The 25594-nt window shown below is 48.1% G+C and overlaps 1 protein-coding gene across 3 annotated transcripts; it reads left to right on the forward strand.

Annotated features, from left to right (window-relative positions):
- Nucleotides 1–259: 259 nt before the first annotated feature.
- Ncf2 (neutrophil cytosolic factor 2) lies at nt 260–25546 on the forward strand. Of its 3 annotated transcripts, XR_007349960.1 has the most exons (16): nt 261–674; nt 2435–2517; nt 8174–8282; nt 10747–10881; nt 11815–11922; nt 13351–13410; nt 14594–14637; nt 16492–16633; nt 16832–16900; nt 17814–17889; nt 19380–19405; nt 19768–19919; nt 20025–20136; nt 21469–21643; nt 24119–24326; nt 25085–25546. XR_007349960.1 is itself a non-coding variant. In XM_048809860.1 (15 exons), the coding sequence occupies exons 1-15, from the start codon at nt 501–503 to the stop codon at nt 24229–24231; spliced, it is 1545 nt and encodes a 514-aa protein (XP_048665817.1). In that variant the 5' UTR covers nt 260–500; the 3' UTR covers nt 24232–25546. The 3 variants fall into 3 exon arrangements, 2 of the variants coding, with proteins under 2 accessions (XP_048665817.1, XP_048665816.1); XM_048809860.1 differs by having other exon boundaries at nt 260–674; nt 10780–10881; nt 24119–25546; XM_048809859.1 differs by having other exon boundaries at nt 24119–25546.
- The last annotated feature ends 48 nt before the right edge of the window (nt 25547–25594 follow it).

A 25594-nucleotide genomic window follows, 5' to 3' on the forward strand; every position in this document is an offset into this window, starting at 1 on the left:
GCCTTTCAAGACAGTCTGTGAGGTTGAGAGACTGTGAGCAAGGAATCCATTCAAGACTGTGAAGGCCTCTGCTCTTAGCCCACACCATCATGTGACAAGTGTGGGCACTGAGGCAAAGGTGCCCCTGGACCATGGGGCAGGGCCCTGACCCCAAGCTGCCCCAGAAGGGAGTGGGAGGCAGAGAGAAGGAGCAGGGTGACAGCAGAAGCGTTTTGAGGAACTGGCCCAGGGCAGGCATTTCAGACGCACTTCCTCTCCCCTCCACACCCCGCCTCCACCCGCCCTCTCTCCAGACGCTCCTTTTCTCTCTAGTGGGCAGGTCATGCATCGGTTGCTGACAGGTGGGGACATTTCCTGACACATTTGCAACATTAAAAAGTGTCCCAAGACACGGAGAAGGCCAGGCCCCATTCTGCACACAAGGACAGAAGACCAAGGCCGCTGGGGCAGCCCTGCCCGTCTCCTGGTCACCCTCTTGGCCTCCTGGTCTCCACCTCACCATGTCCCTGGCTGAGGCCATCAGCCTGTGGAATGAAGGGGTGCTGGCAGCAGACAAGAAGGACTGGAAGAGAGCCCTGGACGCCTTCAGTGCCGTCCAGGACCCTCACTCCAGGATCTGTTTCAACATCGGTTGCATGCACACCATCCTGGGAAACATGCCCGAGGCCGAGAAGGTGAGTACAGCTGCCTCCTGGGTCTGTCTCTGCCTTGTAATTACGGCTCCGACCCCCTGCCCTTCAGAAACCTGAGCTCCAGGGAGTTTGCAAAGAACAAGTTGTGCAGGCCCCACCCCCTGAGGTCCTGATTTAATTGGCGTGAGGAGGAGCCGGGAGCCACCCCTGGGAAAGCTCCCCGCTGGTTGGTGGTTCTCGTGGGCAGCCAGGTCGCTGGCCCTGTTCTCCTTTCTTTTCCATCTACTAAATCCAAACCATCCTGCAACCAATCTTTAACAGCTTTAGGAAGACTCCCCATGACATCTTCTTCTAGCCACCCTGCTGGACACAGGATGTCTGTCTATCACTGCCACACACCTGATCGTTAGGTGCCCTTTATGGCTTTCCAAGAATATCACATGCATCAGCTTTGCCTGCCCAAGAGATCAGGGTGAAAAGTAGGTTCCATCCTCAGTGGCAATTCCCATCAGTTACGAGGGACACTCTTCTAAGGGTTCTGAGGCTGTCAGAGGAATTCATACCACGATTGGGTTAGCGGTGTCGGCCACAAGCATGGTATGGGGTATCTTAACATTTTCTAAAAATACTTTTTCTCTCTTGAATGCCTTCGAACCAGTTGAGCATTCTCAATCATCACTTGTTTAGATTGGTTGTGCTAAAGTGGAAGGGCACGGAGTTTGGGAATAGAAGATCTAGTATCAAATCCCAGCTCTACCTCTTCTGGACCTATATCATAGCGCAAGCCCTAATAAGCTTCTGTCTTTGGGCATCGTGAGACTTTAAATATCACAAAGATTAAGTGAGATACCAACTATTAAAGTGCTGTGTAACTTCCCATCCCGAATTAAATTTTTGATTTTTACCCTGTCCTGCCAGCCTTTGCAAGGTGTAGACAAATGATCACTCCTCGGTACTCCTTAATGAACCAAGTCATCCTGTTACCAGCAGTGAGCAAGCCTCAGTCACGCCCTCTAGACGGGAGGAGAGACCCAGGGCTCCAAACGCTCTCCCATCTGACAAGTGGTTCTCAGGCTTCAGAGAAGGGGGACAAGCTGTGCTGAGGGCCTGTGAGGAGACCCTCCGCTGCTGCTGCACCTCCCTCTGGGCCTGCCAAGGGGCTGAGCAATCAGCACGGTGCACCTGAGTGCTTCAGGGGACCGAGGGCTGCTTGTTGGGGAGAAGAGATTAGCGAAGGCAGCGGCAAGCTGCAGGGTCTGCTTGCGTTTCAACCTGGGTGGGGGATCCTTGGCCACCAGGGCAGACCGATGCACCCCACTCGGCTCCTGCGCTCACTGCCCTAGTTTCCCCTTGCTTTCTCCTGCCGCCTGCCCTCTCAGTCCCTCTGCTTGCCTTTGTTTTTATGCTTGGGCCCTTACTGCCAAAATGTTTTATATATATATTTGTTACTATTTTAATTAAATAATACATTTATATCACAAATACAATGATTTATGTATTTTAATTACACTATTTGCATTTTAATGAATTTGACTATTTTGTTCCTTCCAGTCATCTTGAAAGGCAGGTAGTGATATCCCCATTTCACAGACAGAAAACCGAGGTTCATGGAGATCAGATAACTGGCCACATGCCATGCAATGAGGAAGTGACCATCCAGGGCGTTCTGACGCAGGGTGTCGACGCCCTAGGCTTTTTGGCGCCTTGACCTTTATCGTTCTCGTGCCCCTTCCTGACCTGCCCGCTCCGGCTCACCTCCCACTTCTTCATGGCCTTGCTCCACATGACCCTTCTCTCCACAGGCCTTTACCAGAAGCATCAACCGGGACAAGCATTTGGCGGTGGCCTACTTCCAACGCGGGATGCTCTACTACAGGACAGAGAAGTAAGTGGTCCAGAGTTGCCCACGCTAGGGAAGTCCGGAGGGACACCCAAAGAATCTTGGAGCTTTCGGGCCTGGTATTCCAGCCTCTGTTGGGAAAAGACTGGGCCATTCTTGGGAAGTGAAGCAAGAATCAGCACCTGAGGCCGAGGCTCCTGCGGGGAGGAGGGCAGGCCTGCCCGGATTATAAATCCACAGTGCGTACTCACGGGGCCTAGAAACCTCCCTGCTCTTCAACCAGCAGGCGCCCGCCAGTGTCCTCGATGGGGTCACCCATGGTGGCTTACCACTGTGAGGTGCTGAGCTGTCCCAGAATGAAGATCATTATGAAACCACCTCAAAACCCGGCTTCATCCCACCAAGATGTGTCCTCAGAGCCTGGTTTAATATATTCAGTCACAAAAACTAGAATATGAACTACTAACAGTATTATGTCTAAGAATAATTTATACAGAGGAATAAGCAGTATATATATGTATATTAAAATGGAAAAGTTCACAGTAGACATCAAATTTTTTTAAAAAAATTTAAAAATGTATAACACAGTTCCATTTGTATCATAGAAAAGACTGGAAAGACATATACCAAAATATTCTTGGTAATTCTGGATGATGGAATGATTAGGAAGTTCATTTTCTTCTGTCATCCTATCTGCATTTTGCGGGGGGGAGGGTGTTTACAGTAAATATGAAATAATTAGTAAAAAGATAATGACAAAGTGAAAGTTAGTCTCAGTTTCTACTCCCCCTTTCAAATGGCCAAAGACCCAAGATATAAATAACAGAGGAAAAATGTTCTAAGTGACAGAAAACTCATTCTTCATGGAAATTGTCCGATCATTTGGCTCAGGTCACTGAAGACCTTTCTAGCAGTGAGTCATGGTGTGTGTTGGGGTGCAGGTGGACGGGGTGTTGACGGGGAGGGTGCAGAGGATGGGGGAGGGGTTGGCTCTGATCCTGTGCCACCTTGGAAGGCTTTGATCCTGGGGTTTGTGAGAAACACAGCTGGTAATGTCCTGTGTGTTCAGCGGTTGCTAGGGGCAACCACAAGGCACTCAGAGGACTTCAAAGATGGAGATGTAGCCAGTTACCTGAATGAGTAAGAAGTCTTCCCCAAAGAAAAAGCACAGGCAGAGACCATCTGGGAGAGAGAGCCTGCGACTGGGATAAGATGTGTGGCTCTTTCCTTTATTGGCACTGTCCCTGCCTGTCCCCTTTCTTCACGTCCTTCTCATCCCCCACTTCCTGCACCCTCTGTATTCTCCAGATGGATATAACATACAGGGAGGCCAAGCGCCCATCCTCCACCCTGTTTTCAATTTCAAAAGACAAACTCTAAGGCTATCCCTTTAATTAGCCTCAGTAACCTATAATGCGGAGGGGAGATGGCAGGAGTTTCAGCGTCCAGATGGAATTCCCACATGAAAATGCCCACAGACTCCAGATTCTGGAAGGCTGAGATTTTGAGTGAGTTAGAAGGAGCTAGAAATAAGATCCAGAATTCTGTTACTCCACTTGATAATAATTAAACCGAGAGAAAAATCTAGCAAATTTAATCTATAGTTCAGCAGCACTTTGATGAGGACATAGATCTCCACCCTGACCTGGCTCCTTGTCCTTTGACCAATCCATAGGAGCTGGGGTCCCCCTCCCTGACATTCTACTCTCAACCCTTTGTCCTAGTATGATCACAAGAGTGGCTGTTAAATGATAAAAAATACGTGAGCTCTCTCTCATGAAACAATACGCAAGCACATGCCTTCTGTGATGTCCCATCTCAGGGGGTACCGACATGGAAATCCTCCTGCGAACCTTCACTGTCTATTTCTGGGCAAGGCTGCCCTCTCCCAAAGTACTGGCCTCCATTTGTAACCACCCAGCTTAGGACATCTGAACCTGGATCAACCCAGAATGTCCCTAGTCCTGACCTTGTCAGGGTGACCTCCAGACTCTATCTCTTTATCTCATCTGCCTGTCACTGCCCTGGGTGAGACCCTCATTTTCCCATGTTCCAGAGTGATCTTTAAAAGAAGGAAATCCATGAGGTCGGCTTGGGAACCCAATGCTCCCCTTACTGGGGGACACAGTTCCTCTGCGGTCCAGCAGCTGCCCGCCCGTCACTCATCCTCCATGCCTTTACCACACTCAACCTCAGGGGTGGCAGCCACACTTTCTCTTGTGCCTCCTTTCGTGACATCTTCTGGTCTATGGCAGATATTTGCTTACGTGATAGTCTTCTCCACGATTACTCTGTGTCCCTTAGGAGAAGAAGTCTTTACAACTTCACGCTGGAACTTCAGTCCAGGTAGTAGTTACTCAATAAATGCTTGTTGAGTTGATAAATGGAAGTGAGCAAGTGTTTGCTTCAAGGAACTCATAGATTAAAAGGGGAGAAAGAGCCACCAACACTGGTGACTGTGGCGCAAGAAGTGGCCAAGTGTTGTAAGCCCTGGGATGGAGCCCCAGGGGCGTTCCACCTCTGAGCCACATCCCCAGCACCCCTCCCTCCCCTCTTCTTTTGAAATAGGGTCTCACTAAATTGCTGAGGCTGTTCTCTAACTTGAAATCCTCCTGCCTCAGCCTCCTGAATCACAGGGGTTACAGACATGCACCACCAGCCCAGGCTGTAAGTGCTATTTTTAAGTGCTGTAGGGATCTAAAGAAGGCTTCTTGCCGAGTGGGCTGGGAGTTCCCTTTGATCATAGTGGGATTTGTTCTAGGGCGATAACGTCATGGATGGTGCTTCTTTCTCTATTTTCCCACTCTTGATTGTTATTGGTTCTTCGGTCACTATCAAGTTCCAACAGAACAGAGTTAGAGCGTGTATCTGAAGAGGCAGGTGGTGTCTCAGGGATGACCAGCTGAGCTGTCTTGTCATCTAAGGAGCAGGGGCTCTAAGCCCTGTGCCTCTTGAATCTTAGGGGTGTGGAAAGAGAAGAATCACAGACCCTTTAGAGGGACCTGGCTTAAAGAGGCCAGCAGCAGGCTTCTCCCTGCCGACTTGGAAATGGAAAGGGCAGGACCTGGGTCCCCTCAGAGGAACAAGCAGGAACTTCAACGGTCACCTTTACAGAGTCTGTTTCAAAAATGATGATTAGGAACTCTCTCAAGCTCTGGGCCTGCAAAAAGATTCTGCATGTTTCTCACTTGGGCAGGGAGTTCCTGCAGGGGGAGTGGAGGCCAGGGCACAGCATAGCACAGCCAGGGTTCTCCAGGGCCTCACAGAAGCCACAGGAAGCAGGCAGCTACTTGGCTCCTCAGGAGGCCTCTAAATGGCACCCAAGGGAACTTTGGAGAAGGGCAAAAAGGAGTCTGGGTTATGCCCAGGTTCCAGGGACACAGGCTGACGAGCTATTTCAGACCTTTCATTCTGAGCTTGTTCAGACCTGCCCAGCTGGAAGCAGAGCTGTGTGTCAGAGTGGACCCCCACCAACTCCCAAGTGCAGCAAGTAGAGGACCGAGGAAGGCCAGCAGAGGGAGGGAGGGGGCCGCCAGGCCAGCAAATGAGCTTGAAGAACTCCTAAGAAGGGACAGTTAGCAGGGATCCCCCCTAGTCCATTCCCCCCACCCCTGAAGCAAGCACTTGGAATAATTTGTCAGTGGTTTCTCTCTCCCTCCCACGGAGCCCAGATCTTTGGACAACTTCATGGAGAGTCACAAGGAGGATTTTGCTAGGCTCCTGCAAAAACAGGAAGCAGCCAGGGGACCTGGTTGGTCTCTTCTCAGCTGAAATCCATCTGCTTAGGGAACTCAGCAGGGAAGAAGGCGCGTTCCTAGGTCGATGCTGACCGGCACTCAGAGAGCACCTTCTGAGACCTGGCATGGCCGCTGCGGAGGGAACAGGACACCTGCACTTCCACCTGCCCCCTTCTCTGTGTGGTGAAAGGAGCCAGTGCCCAGCCTTGGTGGAGCTACCTCTCCCCCTTTCCAGGATTGCCTGAAAGACGTGTGGCGAGGCCTTGAAATGCCCGGTGCTTCTTCCGGAGTGGCCTGCACTTTTTTAATGCATTTCACAATCATCCATGTGAACAAGGATCCTGGCGGTCCTGTTTCAGGCCCAGGCCGTCCCCTCCCACCCACAGATGCCCTGCTGTGAGCTGCTTCAAACCTACCTGGGACTGCAAGTCAAGTCCCCACCCCAAACATCCCTAGGACTCTCTTGGCCCACCAGCCCTCTCGGTCAGCTCTGAGCCTCCTCCAGATCAAATTTCCACTTCTCCACAGTCGATTTTTAAATCTCCTGATAACATCTAATGCCATATAGAGCTTTAAGTGAGCAGGTGATAAATGACTGATGCAGGGTGCCACTGGGGTTTCAGAGAGCCTAAGAACTAAATGAATGACTGGGTTGCCAGGTCCTAAGTGCCTGGACGCTTCAGGTCTGCACTGTTAGCATCCTCCTATTCTAAAGGCGAGGAAACACATTTAGAGAAGCAAAGTCATTTGCCATTCATCACCAGGTCACCAGACATCAGTGGCAGAGCCTGCCAGGACTCAGGCTCAGTTTACCTTGACTTCAGAAACTGGATCTGGGACTACACAGTAGCAAGCTCCTCGTGTTATATGCTTCTTGTATACAGTATGCTCCCATGTTATTGATGTGCCCCTGAGGCCAGAGAAGTAGCTTGCTAGGGTCTCCCACTTAGTGGCAGACCTGTGGATATGGTGCCTGACGCCTGGCTCGGCTCCAGGGTCCTTCCCTACACCATACTGCAAGAGAAGTCCCACATGGCAGCTCTGATCACAGTGGCCTGGGGGCTTCCCAGCTCAATTGCTCAGGTGGGGGTCACAACCAAGCAGCCAAGGGGGCTGAGAGGAGCCATAGGTAGGGTGGCTTGCTTTTGCTTTTCCCACCCCCTGCAGCCTAGCAAGGGCTCTCTCTCCCCAGGGCCTCTGGAAGTCAGGGTTAGGCCACAGCCTGGGTTGGCTTCCAGAAAAGTGTGAATCTAGGTCCTGCCCACTGGACCCCTGCACCTTGTGTGTTTGGGATCCTTTCTCTGTTGCGATTCAAGAATAGCAGCCCTGATACATCTTCAGCTAGTCAACAATGCCAGTTCGACAGAACGCAAGGCCGTGCCAGGAGCAACATTAGAAGTACCGTCTGGCCGCCGGGGAAGTTACCTCCTCCTTTTTTCCAAATGTGTGGAGGAGGTAGGAGTCGGGAGGAGAGCCTAGTTGGAGTCAAAGGAAACCCCAGGAGAAGGCTGTGGGCAGGAGGGTGGTGTCACAGCTGTGAGAAGCACCCCTCGTTGCTGTGCCAGGCTGCTCTGACCTTACACAGGGGGTGGGTGGGGTACAAAGCCCGCTGTGCTTCAGATCAGCTCTAAGACCTGCAGGGACGCAGGTGGGCAGGCGTGGCTCTGCCTGGAGCACTCAAGAGAAAGGAATAAGCGCTATATTTGAAGGTGACAAACCAGGTGGCCAGAAAGGTGAGAGCTATATACAATCCATAGAGAAGAAAATCCCAGGGACAAACTGGGGGCATCCCAGCCCCAGGGGAGAGTTCCCACCAAGAACAAGAACAAGAACTACAGAATCAAGAAATCCGAAAGGCCTTTTCTCCCAGTAAGCTAAATGGGAGAGACAGACCCAGGAACACTTGCTTTTGCATTTATCCCTTCGAATCCGGGCCGGGTTTATTTTCGCCCTCTTTCCTGCAGGTACGACTTAGCTATTAAAGACCTTAAGGAGGCCTTGATTCAGCTTCGAGGGAACCAGCTGATAGACTACAAGATCCTGGGGCTGCAGTTCAAGCTATTTGCCTGTGAGGTAAGCTATTTGCCTGTGATGGCTCGGGTAGGTACAGACAGACGGCTGACAGTTGGGATGCTCAGTGGTCTGCAGCGACTTCCAAGGGCTTATGAAAGCCATGTTGCTTCCCGTGCCTTGGGGCTCAGGTTTTCCATTAAAAAGAAGATCTGGATGGGCTGGTAGGATATCTCAGTGGTAGAGCGCTTGCCTAGCACGTGTGAGGCCCAACATTTGATCCCCAGCGTAGAAAGAGGAAGAAAGGAAGATAGACAGACAGACTCAAATGAGTTCAGGGTCATCAAAATCATTAGTTGGTGTGCATTTTGTTACTATCAGGCTCCAAGGGCCTTGCAAAAATGAGCCCAATGGGTTCTCCAAGGGAGATGACAGGACTGTGTCACCCTAAGACAGCATTCATCATAATTGGCGTGTTTTGTTTAGCAATCCAGGTTGACAAGCTGTTTGCTCAGCACTCACAAATCCAAACTCCCAGCCTCACTCTCCACGCAGCACCTGCCTTGACCTTGCTATTTCCACACCACACTCCTACTATTAGTGGTCTCGCCCATGTGTTTGGTTGACACCCAAAGAGAAAACGAGGATACTTTGGCACAAATCTGTCCCCTCTTGCTTCCAGAACAGCTCAAAGCACCAATTTAGGTCAAGGTTTCCATAGAAGGACAACTTTTTTTTCTGTATCACCAGAAAGGACAGACATGACTTGGCAGGGTCATGTCATTTTTCCAAACAACCTCCCCACCCCCTCCTGCCCCCAAGTCCACACTCGTAACTTTAAAAACAAAAATCCCTGCAAATGTCAAGGGTCTTTATTTAGAAGAATCTCTGAAAAAAAGTCTCCTTGCTTTAGTTTCTCAGGCTCAAGAAGTCAAGTGTTCCCAGGGTCACTCAGGGCTAAAAATAAGAGTCCACAGCTGCCCAGGGTCCCTGGGGACATATGGCCTCATGTCAGCCCTAGAGCAGGCTAGCAGCTTTTCTTTACCTCTCACAGACTGGACAGATGAGGCTTGGTATTGGAGCTGGCTCTTCTAGAGACAAGCTGTTACGGTGGACCGGGTGATGCTGGCCCCTGGGCTCTGCCCTCTAGATGCCAGAGGCACCCTACCCTCAGTTGTGGTGGTAAAACCATCTCAACATTGCCAGTCACCCCAATACCACTTACGTGGAACACAGGGTTGGGGGGTCAAGTGGCACTAGAGAAAGGATCATGCCCCAGTGGCGTCCCAGCAGAACTCCATGAAAGGGACATCCTCCCTGTAGCAGGGGTTGAAATGACCTGAGGAACAGGAAATGCTGACTGAGAGGGTCTCCTTGCACGTGGAGCTCCATCTTTGGGGACCTGAGGCCCTCTATGTCACAGTCATTTCCCTATTTCTAATTCCGTTCCTCTCATCCCACTGGGTTTCACCTCCTCGCCTTCTGAGAAATCACAGCGGTCTTGTCAAGGAGTCTCAAGGTTTTTCTAGTCACCGAGTCACAAAAATTGTTGTGGGTAAAGGTTTCAAGAGAAGGTGGCTGAGAACCAAACAGGAAGTTCTGAACCCCCTCGAGTTCTCCTTTCCTTTCTACCCATGGTTAAGAGCAGCTGAGCACATACAGATGCTTCCAGACCTGTGCAGCTCAACCCATCTTAAATTTAAAGTACCCTAAGTTGAAAATGTATGTCATGCACCTGACTTACTGACCGTCACAGCTTGGCAACACGGTCCACTGCAGGGTGGGGACTGTTCCCCCATGATGGCTGGGTTACTGGGAGCTGGGGCTCACTGCCACTGCCCAAATTGCAAGTCTGTTGTAGTGTATATTGCTGGACCAGGAAAAGATCAAATTAAAAAAATTGCAGTACCTTTTCTGCTGGATGCACATTACTTTTATACCATTGTAAAGTAAAAAAAAAAAAAAAAATTGAGTCCTTTGTGTAAGTTGTGACACATGATAATAAAACACACATCTAGAAACCTACAACTCAACTAAAGGCCTGGAATATGACAAAGGTCAACCTGCCACCTCCTCACCCAGGACAAGCACTCGCCTAACTCTTTGCTGTCTCTTCCTGCTCCACTGCACCTTGCCCCTGGAGCTTCCTTATGCACATTGCTAGATTACAGTGTTGTTGACGCCTGTTCTAGAACCTTCTCTCCACCCTGCACCTGTCCTGTGGTTCAGCACAGGCTCAGAGGCAGGAACTGGACTGGGAGGCCACACTCCTCTCTCTGCCTCTTCAAGGGGCCTTGGGCAAGTCACTCATCTCCATACTAAAACCACACAGTCCCCTTGAGCTCTTGTCCCCTTGGGCCCCTTTGGTTTTGGAAGAACATAGAGACATTGACTGACACGCCACGAGACGCTATCTTAGCACCAGGCTAGTGATTGACAGAACTGGGTAGCAAGACTAATGTGCCCTTTGCTGGCACCTTGATGGGAAGGAGCCTCAAGCTTTCTGCCGTGGCCTCTGCCTTTCCAGGTGTTGTATAACATCGCTTTCCTCTATGCCAAGAATGAGGAATGGAAGAAGGCCGAAGAACAACTCGCACTGGCCACCAACATGAAGTCTGAGCCCAGGCACTCCAAGATCGACAAGGCCATGGAAAGCATCTGGGTAGGTGTGTGGGGAGGGGAGGTTTCCACCGTTCTCACTGCGTCAGGGCTGAGTCTGGGCTGCCCTGCTCCACGCTCAGCATGAGGCCACTGAAGCTTTGAATCTGGGCTGAGAAGACAAGGACCAGAGCACAGGGTGGCAGAGCCCTTGAATCCCTTGTAGTGGGGATCCTCGGCAGCCTGGCACCCCTGGGCGGCAGGATGTTGGAGGCTGAGCAGGGCTGTGAGGGCAGAGGCTGCTTGCTTTTGAGTCCTAGCAGCCTGGCACAGAGCCAGGCACAAAATGGCCCTCCACAAAACGTCTTGATTAGAGGAATAAATGGTAAAAATGAATGATAGTCTGAGCACATTGGGAATGAAATTTTAAATAGGATTTTTTGATGGGACGTACTGGGGATTTAAACCAGGAGCACCTTACCACTGAGCTACACCCCCAGCCCTTTCTTTCTATTCTTTTCTTTTTTTTTTATTTTTTATTTTGAGACAGGGTCTCCCTAAGTTGCTTAGGGCCTTGCTAGGTGGCTGAGGCTGGCCTTGAACTTACGATCCTCCTGTCTCAGCCTCTGGAGGCACTTGGATTACAGGTGTGCACCACCACACCAGGCTTAAGTAAGATGTTTAAAACACCAGGAAGAGTGTTCATATCATACATCCATATCACCAACGCTGGTCCCAAGACAGCAAGGGAAGGCTCTTGACATTTTGGTCAGCGGCGGATCCCATGTCCAGCAGTGGCTGTAGCATCTAGGGCTGTGTGTTGTAGAAGGAGTCTAGTGAGGGCTGTGGAAGTAGAGGGAGTCCTCAGAATCCTGAGAAGTAATGACAGAACTGAGCCTAGATGGTGTTGTTCACACAATGACCAGACAGCACATGTCTCCGAGGGTGTTGCCATTGCTAAGTGACGGGTGACTGTCCTTTGCCGTCTGTGTTTCAGAAACAGAAGCTGTATGAGCCTGTGGTGATCCCCGAGGGAAGATTGTTTCGTCCAAATGAGAGACAAGTGGCTCAGCTGGCCAAGAAGGATTACCTGGGCAAGGCCACGGTAGGTGGGATCACATTCTGCCTGAGTCCTGTGCCCAAGGCCGTGCAGGGCAAGGTGGGAAGGACCTTGGAGGACGGGGTGTCCTCTGCGGCTGTGTGGACAACGGCATTGCTTGGTGAGGATGGGGCAACCTCTTGGGCTTATCTTCCCAGGCCCCTCTCATTTCTCCCTCCCAACCTGACGAGTGATCCCTGAGGGTGGCTCTCCGGGTGCTGAGGGCTGGGGCTGATCCAGGGGAGGAAGGCACAGCCACATGGGCTCCTAACTGCGGAAAGGACCAGCGTGACAGTCCTAGGCTCAGTTCTGTCATTCACTTCTCAGGATTCTGAGGACTGTCTCCACTTCCTCAGCCCTCACTAGACTCCTTAAACTGGATTCCTTGTGAATCGGGTTGGAAATCCTCTTGGCCATGATTCAAAGTGTCTCATCAGTCCCCTTCCAAACTGCACCCGACTTTAATACATTTGGATGGCTAAGGTGCTCGATAGCTGGACAGCTGGGATTGGCACAGTGGCAGAGGCCAAGAGAGCCTAGGTTAATGGCAATACCCCAAGTGTCTGTCCGTGGAGGAATGGATAAGCAAAATGTGATATGTCCACACGGTGGAATATTCCACGGCCGTAAAAAAGAACAAAGTACTGATATATACTTCAACATGGATGAGCCTTGAAAACTAGACTGTGTCTGAGAAGCCACACATTTAACATCACATGTTATAAACTTTCTTTTATGTAAAATATTTGAACAGATAAATCACAGAGATAGAAAACAAGGTAGTGGTTGCCAGGCTAAGGGAATGCAGACTAACTGCTAAATGGGTACAGCTTTTTCTTCAGGGGTGATGAAGATGTTTTGGAACTAGTAGAGGTGTTAGCTAGACAGCACTGTGAACCTGCTAAATGCTACTGAATGGTTCACTTACAGAGATTAATTTGATATTCTATGAATTGCACCTCAATTTAAAAATTCTGTTTTCAAGAGAAGGCATTGGGGATATAGCTCAGTTGGTGGAGTGCTTGCCTCGCATGCACAAGGCCCTGGGTTCAATCCCCAGCACCACAAAAGAAAAAAAAGAGAGAGAGAGAGAGAGAGAGAGAGAGAGAGAGAGAGAGAAATATTGGGATATTGTAGCTCACTGCTATAGCACTTGCCTAGCATTCAAAAGGCCCTGGGTTCGATCTCTGGCCCTGAAAATTAATAGTAATAATAAATTAAATTTTAAAAAGCGAGTTTGGGTTATCGGTGGTGAGGAGAGTACTAGTCTCTCTGGTCACTGGAACTTCTGATCTGGAGGTCAGTAGGCAGATCCTTAGCCACCGTGCACTTCTGGAACCTGCACGAGTGGGCATGGACCTGTGATGTGGGGAAGGAGGGGTCTTGGGGGAAGCATCTGGCCGAGCCCTCACGCCCCGCTGCCCTTGATTCCAGGTTGTGGCGTCTGTGGTGGATCAAGACAGCTTCTCCGGGTTTGCCCCTCTGCAACCACAGGTGAGCGCCCCGACCTCTCCGTGGATCTGGGTCTTCAGGGCTGTGTGGAGCGGCCCCGGGGAGGGCAGTGCTGAGCGGCCCTACTGTAAGGCCTCCGGGTGCCGCTGAGAGTGTCCACCTGCCCATTCTCAGGCCCAGCTCCCAAGGCATAGGGGGATAAGCCCAGGTCAGCGTAACTGCATGTCCTCCTGCTTCCCCAAAATACCAGTTCTCACTTCTCTAAGTCCAAAGAGATCAGTTGATTATCTTGTGAAACCTTCCTTGACCGTTTTCTCAGAAAATTGAAATGCAAGCTGTGGAAGGCTTTTTATTGTTAATGTGCAGGACTGGGGATCGAACCCGGGGCCTCTGACTGGGTCAGTGGTTAGTGGAGGAATCCTGTGGGCCCAGGGCCTGAAGTCTTGGGATGTCCTGGTACTGTCCATTTGCCGGTGTTCAGGGGACACCCCTGTATATACATGAGCCCTGTTGTGGTGGAACTGTGGTGGGCGAGACCTCGGTTAGCACCGACTGAGGGACCCAGGCTGCAGTCGACACACACCCTGTACACTCCCAGGGCCACCGAGGGTGACCAATGCTGGGACTCTGGGGCACAGGATAAGTCAAGAAGGATGCAGAAAGGCCAGTGTGTGGGTTGCTTGACCTCAGTTTTCACAATAAAGTTGAAGAAGGCCTTGCTGGGCCTCAGTTCAGCTAAGGACAACCAGAGGGTCAGACACCCAGATGACCAGATTGTGATATTCAGTGTAGAAGAGGGAACATGTATTGAAAGCAGATTCTTTCCTGATCAGCGTATCCTGAGTTGATTTTAAATACCAGACATGTCACGTGATACCACAGACATTAATTATAGAACATTTTTGGAAAGTGTCCTGGGAAAAGGTCAGAGCTCAAGGTCATAAGCCCTCCCTTGATGCCACGTTGCCCTGTGCTGGCTAACCTCCAGAAACCAGCTCTGGCTTTATGTGCATCCCATGTGCAGGGAGCTGACGAGAGGTAGAACTTTGTTTTGTTCCATCAGGGTACACCGTGCCTCCCCCGAGACAGTGTTCCCATCAGTCAGAAATGCAGTCTTGGATTCTCTCGTCTGGAAGAATGTTCAAACTACCATTAATAGTCTGCTCTCTTTCCCCTCCTTCCCCCGCTGTCCTCCCCTTCTTCATTTCTCCTGAATGTACCATAGGCAGCTGAGCCTCCACCCAGACCCAAAACCCCAGAGATCTTCAGGTAAGTTGGATTCAGGTCCAAATGTGGAATAGCCAATCGCCAAGCCTGCGTCGATGGTAATAAGAGGGTAAAAAAGCCCTAACTGGGGTCAGGTCTAAATCTGTTTCCAAGGTTACATCAGAGTGATAGTAGGAAGGGGGGGTCTCGACTGGAGCAGGGCAGAGCTGCTGCTACGTGGCGTCCCCATGTCCGTGGGCACAGTCACCCCCATACTGAGGGGTTGTTGAAGTGCAGCAAGGTCCAAGGTCCCATGGAACATGGCCCAGGTCAGAGAAGAGGTGGAGGTCAGAGGTCTCTGAAGTCAGGAAACTAGAATGGTACCCCCTTTCCTGTGTGGGTGTTTTCCATTCTCTATTGCCACATGTTTTCTGAGAAGTAAGAGGAAGGACTCAAGAACAGGAAGTCATTCTTCTGTAAGACGAGAAGCAAAGAGTGACATAATCTACAGCTTTCTTCAGAATTTCCTCTCAGTAAAAAAGCAAGCCCAAGCCGCGCGTCCACACCATAAAGGAGGTTAGAACAGTGAGCAAGTACCAAGGTGACAGAAGGAAGTGGGGGCTGGACGAGGTCCTCTCTAACTCTCTGGCTCGAGGAGACAGGAATAGCTGGGATGTTTGAAATCTGAAGGGAGGTCTGTGTGGGCCGTGGACTGGGGACCTTGAAGCCAGCCTCACCCACACTTTCCGAAGTGCACCACTGAGACGCCCCAGAGTGTGGAGGAGTCGAGTGGACCCTGAGCAAAGTAGAGGGGAAGGCCGTGCCTGGCACAGCAGCTGCAGGACCCTCCGCACACATCTCGGACTTCCCACGCCTCGCCTCTCTCCATCCTCATCCTCCTGCCCCTACCCTGGCCCCAGCTGCTCAAGGAGACTCTCCTCCCTCAGAATTCACCATCCATTTCCTTGCTCAGCTGCTCTCACCTGACTTCCACCTTAGCCAGTCCCCTGCCTCACCCCCGTGACCCATCTCTGCCCACACTTGGGACCTGGCCAAGCTTACCCTGTCAGGAAATCTCCTCAGAAGAGAAGAGATTGTAAGGTCCATTACCTATAGCTATTTTGATTTTTTCTTTAAAAAGTTTTCCTGGATAACTTTATTCAAACAAGCATAAACCTGTCATTCTTTGTCTTTTATTCTTGTCCCACTGCGTGTATAGTTGCTCCCCTTTAACTGCAGTTTGGCTTTCCCCAGTTTCTGTTTTACCTATGATCTACCACAGTCCACAAATATTAAATGAAAAATTCCAGAAATAAACAAATCATAAATTTTTAATTGCATGCCATTGGGTAGTGTGATGAAATTTCACTCACACTTCACACTCTTAAGCTGTCAATCATGCATTTGGTTTGTCCAGTGTATCCACTCTGTATATGTTACCTGCCCATTAGTTGTTTAGTAGCTGTCTATGCAATCAAGATTATCTCAATATCACGTTCAAGAAGCAAGCTCAAGGGTGGTGATACCAGCAATTTGCTTATATAAAGAGAAGCTGTAAAATGCTTGCTTCAAGTGAAAGAAGCAAGTGCTCACCTTAATAAGGAAAGGGTAAAAAAGTTATAATGCTGACCTTGCTAATATCTACAAAAGGAACAAATCTTCTATTTGTGAAATTGTGAAGAAGGGAAAAGAAATTTGTGCTGGTTTTGCTGTCATACCTCAAACTATAAAAGTTTTAGCCACAGCATGTGAAGTGTTTAGTTTCCTATACTTACAGTTATGTATGTAGATATAGGAAAAAAAATAGTATTCATATAGTTGCTGCCTCCAAGTCCATTTATGCTTGTCTCACAGCACCACATGAGGGGGTGTGGTCCAGGCTCAACAGTGCAGTGTATCTTGTGTCTGCCCCTGCAGGGCTCTGGAAGGGGAAGCTCACCGGGTGCTGTTTGGGTTTGTGCCTGAGACACCAGAGGAGCTCCAGGTCATGCCAGGGAACATCGTCTTCGTCTTGAAGAAGGGCAATGATAACTGGGCCACGGTCATGTTCAATGGGCAGGTATTCAGAGGATTGGGGGAGGTTTAAGGCCACAAGAACCCCGCAGCAATGGCAGGGCTTTCTGCCACCTCATTTGCAGAGTGGCCAGGTTCTCCTGTCTGTGTGCAATCCCTCCCAGAAGCTCTTGGTCTTCTGAGGTATGGACACTGACAAGCATATTTTTTGTTTTCTTTCTGATTCTGTGACGTTGGGCTGCAGAAGGGGCTTGTTCCCTGCAACTACCTGGAGCCTGTCGAGCTTCGAATCCACCCTCAGCAGCAGCCCCAGGTAATCAAGTGCTAATGCCCACCCACCTCCTCCCTTCCTTTGCAGAACTCCCTCTGGATGGGAGAAGGTAGTGAAAGAGATGTTGGCGCTGTCACTAGTTGGTCCTGGGCTGGATGAGTTGCTCAGAGCTGAACCTGGGGACGAGGGAAATGGTCAAGATGTGCTGAGTGGGGGAATCTATAGGACCCACGGGGCCCATCCATCTCTGAGACCTCTGGGGTGACTTAGAAACCAGAGCCTACAGTAGACAAGGGCTAGTCCTCCTAGATCTGGCCTCTTCATCAGGAAGAAGAGTCAACATGCTGGTTGGTGAGATGCCATTAGAAACAGGAGAGGCACTTCAGAGCTTTAGAGCTGCAGAGCAGCGCTGAGTCAGAGCAGTCGCTGCCTCTGAAGCTGCTACCCAGCCCTTCTGCCAGACTACAGTGTACTTTGTTGGCCCTGAGCAGATGTGTAAATGATCCCATGGCAGCGGAACCTGTCTCCCTCCAGACCCTGTGACCAGTTGTATATGGGCTCAGCCCTTCCTGGTCATCACCACAGCCAGGTGTTTTGAAAACTTTCAAATGTGATGCAGATGGGACGTGGAATCTTTCCTTTCTTGTGCCCTCTGCAACTGAGACAAGAGCACAGCCTGCTACCCCATCTCCAGTGGGTTTCCAGTACTGCGGAGGGGATGCAAGGCGGAAGGGCTTCGTAGATGGCTTTAGGATGTCTATTTCTACTCTGATATTTCACCTCATTGGGCCAAGCTTGCCTCCTCTCTCAGCCAGCATTTTCCTTAGTCTTCCTGAGTGACATCACCACCCCAACTTTTAGAAAGTCATTTGCATCTGGCTCCTTTCATGACCCCTTACCCCCAAGAATTTTGTCCTGATGAAGGTCCTGACCACCTCTTGCTGACCTCTTCCAGGAGGAAACTCCCCCGGAGTCTGAAATCCCACCTCCTCCTAGTTCCAATGCCCCAGGGAGACCCCAGTTGTCTCCAGGTAAGTGGCCCAGGGGCCCTCCAGGCTGCTTCCCGACTAAGGTGCTCTCCCCATCTCCCAGGAACTTCTGGTTTCTCTTCTAGGAGCAGCTTATGACCATCGAGTCCCAGAGCCCCCTCTTGCCTGCACTCACCCACCCAAACCCGAGACCCACGCCCTAGCGGGGATGAATGTGCTGGTTTCAGCGCAGTGTGTCAGCCCTCAAGTAGGCACCAAACCCCTCCTTTGTTAAGTTCAGAAACCGCTAGCAGAATAAAAGGATCAGCAATTGCGCCTTTTCACCTCAGAGGGACTTGGATGGCTTTAAAATATCTGAGGAGCTGTACCTTGGAAAGAAACTGCTCTGTAGTGCCCTGGGGCATGGACAGAGCCGTGGCAGATGTGAAAGGGACATTGTTTCTCCAGGAGCATCTCCCCTGAGGTGGAGAGGGCTGTCTGGGGAAGTGGAGGGATTTTTGTTACTGGTGCAGTTCAAGCACGTTCTCATAGAGAGAGCTTTGTCTTTGACCTCTGGTCACCAGAATCACTCAGGTTGTACCCTCCCGTGTTTTTATTTTGAAAAATTGCAAACCTACGGAAAGGCTGGAAGTAGCGTGTAATAGATACCAGAATGTCTTTCACCTAAGTTCACCAATTGTTTTCATTTTGCACCAAGCACTCGCCCTGCTTCCCTCTCATTTTCCCCCTGAGCCTTGACTTTCCTAAAACAGTGCAGTCTTCTGTGGGACCACAGCACAATCTGGGACATTCAGCACTAACATAATGACTTCATATAATGTATTTTCCACATGTAAATTTCTTCAATTGCCCTGCCCACCATATCCTTATAGTTTTTTTTTTTTTAAATCTTTTCTGTCTAGGGGTTCATTAAGGATGACTTACTATCCTAGAAGATTTTAAGAGTATGGATTCCTGGGTCTTTGATTCTGATTTTTTTTTTTTAAGACAGGAATGAAACTATTTGCATTTTTAGCAAAAACTCCCCAAATTATTCTAATAATCAGCCGAGCTTAAGATCTGTTTTTTTAATGCACCTCCTATAGTATCTTATATTTCTTGCAAATAAATTATATGCATACTACATTAATACATTATGTATGTTAAAAAACATACAAAAAATAAAGGACAAGGTAAAAATAAGTGGTTATTTCCTCTTGAGGTCTCTGACTCATCCCTCACTCCCTGCTTTTCATGGCTTTGGTCCCACTGGTTTACTGACCTTGGGGACTTATGCTAACCCCTGTGGTGTAAGGATGTGCTAGTCCTTTGAAATTACCCTCAGGCCCCTAGAAGCAGAAGCTGGGTTGTTCAGGTGTTGGTGACCTTCATGCTCCCCCAGGGTGAGCTTTTCCCACAGTTCCCTATGGCTAACAATTTCCCCTGAGGTTCTAGGTAGGAAGCGGGTGCTGTATCCTAAGAGGTTCCATTAGCTGGCCAGGAGAGTTCATTGACCACCTTCTTTTGTTTTACTCCTTACCTTTTCCATTTAGGTCAGAAACAAAAAGAAGAGCTCAAGGTGAGTTTTTCCTTGCACTACTTCAAGTGGCAGAAGAGGGAAGAGCTGGAGGTGTCAGCCATGGAGTCCCAAGGGAAAGGTGGAACCAGGTGCCCTCTGGCAGAGTCCATGGGCTGGGGACCCCCTCAGCCATCACCCTCATCCCCCATACACATTTTGTCCTAGCTCATAGCTGGGTGACCAACTTTGGTTCCGTGGCCTAGAGGACCTCTGCAGGTTGCAGGACACTAAGGAACCTGGGCTTGCCAGTCTCTCCCTGCAGCTGGGTTACTTCCTGGGCCAAAGCACAGCACCACGGTGATCCAGGATGGTGCTGAAAGCCGCGACACTTCAGGAGTTCCCTTTGCTTCCTCCTCCCTCAGGAAGTGAAGCTCAGCGTCCCCATGCCCTACACACTCAAGGTGCACTACAAGTACACGGTGGTCATGGAGACACAGCCTGGGCTCCCATACAGCCAGGTCCGGGACGTGGTGTCTCAGAAACTGGACTTGCTGCCGGAACACACTAAGCTGAGGTGAGCTACCTGCAGGGGGCACTCAGGGGCAGGCTGTGGGCCTCGTGCTGGCCCAGAGCACAGAGGGGGTGTCTTCCTTGCTGATGTCCTTACTTGTGGTCTCAGCTATCGGCCCCGGGACAGCAATGAGCTGGTGCGCCTTTTGGAAGAAAACATGAAGGATGCCTGGAGCCAAGTGAAAAACTACTGCCTGACTCTTTGGTGTGAGAACACAGTGGTGAGTGCAGTGAGCCCTAAGATCCCTTCCACTGAGCCACTTCCTCAGGCACCTCAGAGTGTGCTTAGTGTTGGGGATACGGTGGGGAACAAGTTGCAGCTCTGACTCCTTTTTATCTGCATCTTCACCCCAGCTGGGTCCCCCCCACTCAAGAGAAAAAAGCAGGCCCCAGAGGCCCAGCCGCCCACACAAAGCCTGGTCCCCCTCCAATGGTTGTCAGGCCTACTTAGGACACGCATCATGCACATCACTATAGGACAAGGGCTGGAGCAAAGTCACAGCTCGAGGCTGAGGTCACTGCCATTCTTCATCTTCAGCTTCCATGGGGGAGGTACTTGAAGGTGCAGGAAAACAGAATTTATTTCACAAAGAGATGGTTAGGGCAACAGCCTCCTATTAATAGCAAACATCACCAAGAACTTCCCACGGCCAGATACTGTGCCAGCATGTTCTGTATATGAATTCTTAGGATCTCCACAACTCTACGAGGTACACGATCAGGAATCAGGGCAGAAAGAGGTCAAGCAACTTGCCCAAGGTTGTGCTGCTGGTCCCTAGTGGAGCCAGGGCTGTGGCAGGCATTTTGACTCCAGAGCCTGGCTGTGTTCACAGGCACCAGGCTGTACTGACAGGACGAGGGTAGGTTATCTTAGAGCCCCGAGATTTGTAAAAGTTACCTTTCAAGTAAAAATGATGGGAATCAGAAGCAAAGTGAGAGGCTAGAATTGGTAACCAGGAGGTAACATGCTTGAAGTTTGTCCCTTAATCTCCAGAGGAAAAGTTGCCCTTCTTTTCTGTTGTGGATGTTAATTCCACACTCCCCCGGCCCCTCCCCTCCTCCCCCCCCAAAAAAAACTACCCATAGAAAGCCCCCAGCGTCCTTGATGTTAATCCCTCCCCAGAAAACTATCCATCTGCTTTCTGTCAATATACTGTTCTCTTATATCTCATTATAAATGGATTATACAATATATATGGTCTTTTAGATTTCAGTAATCCAGTAATAATCCCTTCCTTTTGATTGCTAACTGGTATTCCATAGCATGAAGACCACCATTTATCTATTTACCTGTTGGTAGACATTTGCCCAGAAAGGGCTCTTTACTCTAAATGTGAACAATTTCACTTAAATAATTTTTAAAAATGAATTTTTTCCCCCTGTGATGAGGTTAATCTGTTTAGTGACTCTATGTACCTCCCCATATTCCAAATGCAGTCTTTTGGAACTCGATCCAGGCTCAGGGATCACTGTTGAATGCTCTGTCATCAACTGTTAGCCTGAAGGCAGTAAGTCAGTTGGCTCTCACTGAATTAACAGGGCCTTTATTTCAGGGTGACCAAGGCTTTCTCGACAAATCCAAGGAACATGAAAAATGTGACTCTAATCAGAAAACAGAACCTCAGTTTAAGGAAGGCAGCCAAGTGGTAGCACTCTTCAGCTACGAGGCTACCCAACCGGAGGACCTGGAATTCCAGGAAGGGGACGTAATCCTGGTTCTATCAACAGGTAAGTGTTACTTCTTGACCACAGAACTCAACTCATACATTAGCAGAAACAAGGTCAAGGGCAGAGAGAAGTAAACATTGACATCCCACAAACCAAACTTCATAGGGGTTTCAATCTCCTTTCCCTGTCTGTCCTAATAGAGAAGCAACATGGATGTGACTATGATCACATTTTACTATTAAAAGACAGCTGAGCTTTGGAACCATGGATTTTCACTCCAAGAGTTAACAAATTGCCTGGAATCATTTTGCCTTTATACCAAACCATAGATCTATGAAGTCACACACTTCCCAAAGAGGAAGAGAGGAAAAGAAAAATTTTACCTGAAAAATCTCTCTGGATTCCATTAGGATGAAATATGATATGTCAAGAGCTTTGTAATGTTTTGAACAACCAATAAAAAAAAAAGAAAAAAAATGGATTCTGTTAGGGATCAAAAGATTAAAAAATCAATCTGAGCCAAGCACGGTGGTGCATGCCTATAATTTCAGCAACTTGGGAAGCTGAAGCAGGGGGATTACAAAATTTGAAGCCAGCTTCAGCAATTAAAAGGGCTCTCAGAATTAAAAGGGCTGGAGGTGTAGCTTAATAATAAAGTGCCCTGTGTTCAATCCCCAGTCCCGCAAAACAAATAAACAAAAAGAAAGTGGAGTAGAGTTCTAATTTAGTAATTCTCAAACTTTAGTATGCCCAAGAATCCCTTGAAGAGCCTCCTGAGTGGAGTTCCTTGGCCTGCTTCCCAGATTTTGGTTCAGACCTAGGGAGGGGCCCACAAATTGGTACTTCTATAACCAGTTTCCAGGTGATCTAGGCCTACACTCTAAGAAACAGTCCTAATTCATGGTTGGGTAGTCCCATTTATTTACCTGGGTGCAACAGATTCCCATCCTGAAAAGCCTTGATCACAAGATTAAAATGCTGTGCATCAGTGATGCGAAGTAGTGAAAAACCATTATAATTACAGTAGAAACCCCAACAGATTAAGAAATCAGTGAGAGATTCTGAAGTTAATGAGTATACAAGTGTGTGACAATGAACTCAAAAAGAAACAGCAGCAGAGCACCCTGCAGTACATTTCATTCAGGGGACATTGGAAGCTGGATCTGAGAACCTCAGTGCCTTTTTCTAAGGACCACTATCAACCAGTCAGCCAAACTGTTCAAAACGTTTTAATTTTTGTTTTTGTCAGTGACGAGATAAAAATGAGAGAACATGCAGGCTGAGGATGTAGCTCAGTGGAGTGCATGCAGGAGCCCTAGGACTCATCTCCAGTACCACAAAAGCCCAAACCATACATATGCAAGAAAACCCTGGGAAGAGAAGGCAATGTACTTCCTACTCTGATATGAACACGTCTAACTGGTTTAAGAAACCACCTGAGGGTACTCTTGGAAAAACTGACGCTCAACCACACTCCACACTAATTACAGAATCTCTTGAGGGCAGGATCCATGCAGTTGAGCTCTGTCTTACACTCACTCAAAGATGAATTCTGAGTGGCTTGTGTGGTTGGTAGATGGGCTTTGGAGGTTATACCCAAGTCATCTAACATTTACTGGTAGAATGGCTCTGAATAATCTCTGGGCCTCCTTTTCCTTAGCAAAATGGGGTAAAAGATAACTTGAGTAATTATTAAGTCTGAGCGTATGTACACCCTCATACATCTATTTTTCATTAAAGGCTCAAGAAAGGGGCTATGAACCCATTAAGTCCCAAGTTTTCAATTCTACAATTATTTCAATGAAATTGACATAGTTGCACTAAGTTTGGAAATCACAATCAGGAGTTCATCATATAACTCATCATCATTAATAAAAGAATGGTAAAAATTCAAAGTTACTGTAAGTGGCATGTTTGTTGCTCAATTTGTTTTATAGGAATTCCATATATGAGACAATGGGATGTACATAATAGGTCAAAATTCTTACATTTTATAAAATGTACTAAACTATCACTAGTTCTAACTCCTAATGTTTTGATGAATTCTGTATTGGAAACTTTCATTTTTAATATATTTAACCAATGGCATGCCCCCTTTTCTGTCATCAAAATGAACATTCCCAGCAAAGCTCAGATGGTCCATTTCTTTCACCTTATTTCTCTATCTGGTAACTTCTTGAAAAATAGAATTCAGGGCTTGGGCTGTAGCTCAGTGGTGGAACATTTGCCTTGCACGTATGAGGCACTGGGTTCAATCCTCAGCACCACGTAAAGATGTTGTGTCCATCTACAACAAAAAATACTTAAAAAAAATTCAACTCATTCTTCTTTTACCCGTTATCATGTTTAAGACAAAAATCACTGAGATGCTAAAACCTATGTTCACTCTAACATCAAATCCCTTTCCAATACTGTCTTCCCCGTTACCACAATGTGGGGGAAGGGTTACTGACAAAAGATAAGCATGGAATACCTGAAGGGGGTAATTTTCCTCCTCTGGATTTAGTAATTGATATGTACTTTCCCTTTTTTCAGTGAATGAAGAATGGTTGGAAGGGGAGTGTAAAGGGAAAGTTGGCATTTTCCCTAAAGCCTTTGTTGAAGAGTGTGCAACTACAGACTTGGAGAACACTCCTAGAGGAGTCTAGGATGTTTCACAATCTACCAAGAAGAAAAAGGTCTATCATTTGTTTGCAAGATTTACCACACCTCTGACGTACACTATACTGCGACATTACAGTTTGTAAGTGTTCACTAACCTAAATTTTCCCTGTTAAAGTTGAACTATAGACAATGATATGAGATCTTCTCAGGATGAAGATTTCCTGGTACATGGAGTGGGGGAATGAATGTCTGAAGATTTCCTGGTACATGAAAGGGGGTCCTCAAGGATGTGACAATATGGTTTTGTTTAGTGCTAGCTATCCAGATGGGTTCACTTTGTGAAAATTGAGTTGCATGTGTAATTGGTGCACTTTATATGCATGATACCTCAATAAAAATCTTATCTCACAAAAATAAAGCAAGACATCCAGAGTCCAGGCTCAAGAGCTCAGTGGAAACATTCTTCTTCTTATATCATTAATATCACATACTGAGGCCTGAAAGCAATTTCACGTTATTCAGAAGGCGTATACAGACAAAATAACTTGTTCTTTTCTTACTAAAAGTTTCATTGCTTAATCAGAACCTAAACAGAGTTAGGTTCCCACAGAATATAACATTCAATTCCCCAAAGAACTAAAATACTAGAATTATATCCCTTTATGCCTTCTCAGAGGGACATTTTTATAAAGAGTTCAATATTGAATATTTGCCGCTAACACTTGAGTTGGTTAATAGTATTCTATGACTTTACACATTATAGTATTATCATAATAAGAGAGATACATAATGTCAGGTTTATTTGGTCATCATTTGGGGTTGACTCAGGTGAAGGATTCAATAAATACTAGACTTTAGGACCTGACCTTAATTTTCCTCCACCCCTTTTTCATGTAGTTATGTACGGCTTTGCTAACACATTTTCAAGTGTGTAGATGCTTGTGAAAAGCAGAGTTAGGAAATGAACTATGAGTGAATCAGCACCAAGGTGAAAGGACAATCAGTGTGAGCAATGGCTTCCAGCACACCGCTGAAGGCCCAGCAAACCACCAACGGGAACTCTGAACACAACTGGAAGACAAGCCACCACAAGGCCAAGAATAGTAATTACTGTTGATGGTAACCAGATTTAGTGAATTTTATAGGCCCAAAGGATAAACTATCTCTGAATTGACTCATTAACAGAACAGGGATAAAAATAGTGGGTATTACATAATTCCTTTACATAAGTCAATCATTCTTCCTTAAATAAAATAATTTTGAAAACTTGTTTCTTTGTACCTCCCTTTTGATAATAATTCATTGGTATTAGTTTGAATGATACAAAAAGCAAAAATAAACCTGTAAGTTCTGACCATCTTTGCTCTTCCCTAGACTACTTCTGCATAGGTGAAATTCTTTAAGTTG

The sequence above is a fragment of the Marmota marmota genome, unplaced genomic scaffold, assembly GCF_001458135.2.
Source record: "Marmota marmota marmota unplaced genomic scaffold, marMar, whole genome shotgun sequence".
Classification (NCBI taxonomy): Eukaryota; Metazoa; Chordata; class Mammalia; order Rodentia; family Sciuridae; genus Marmota; species Marmota marmota.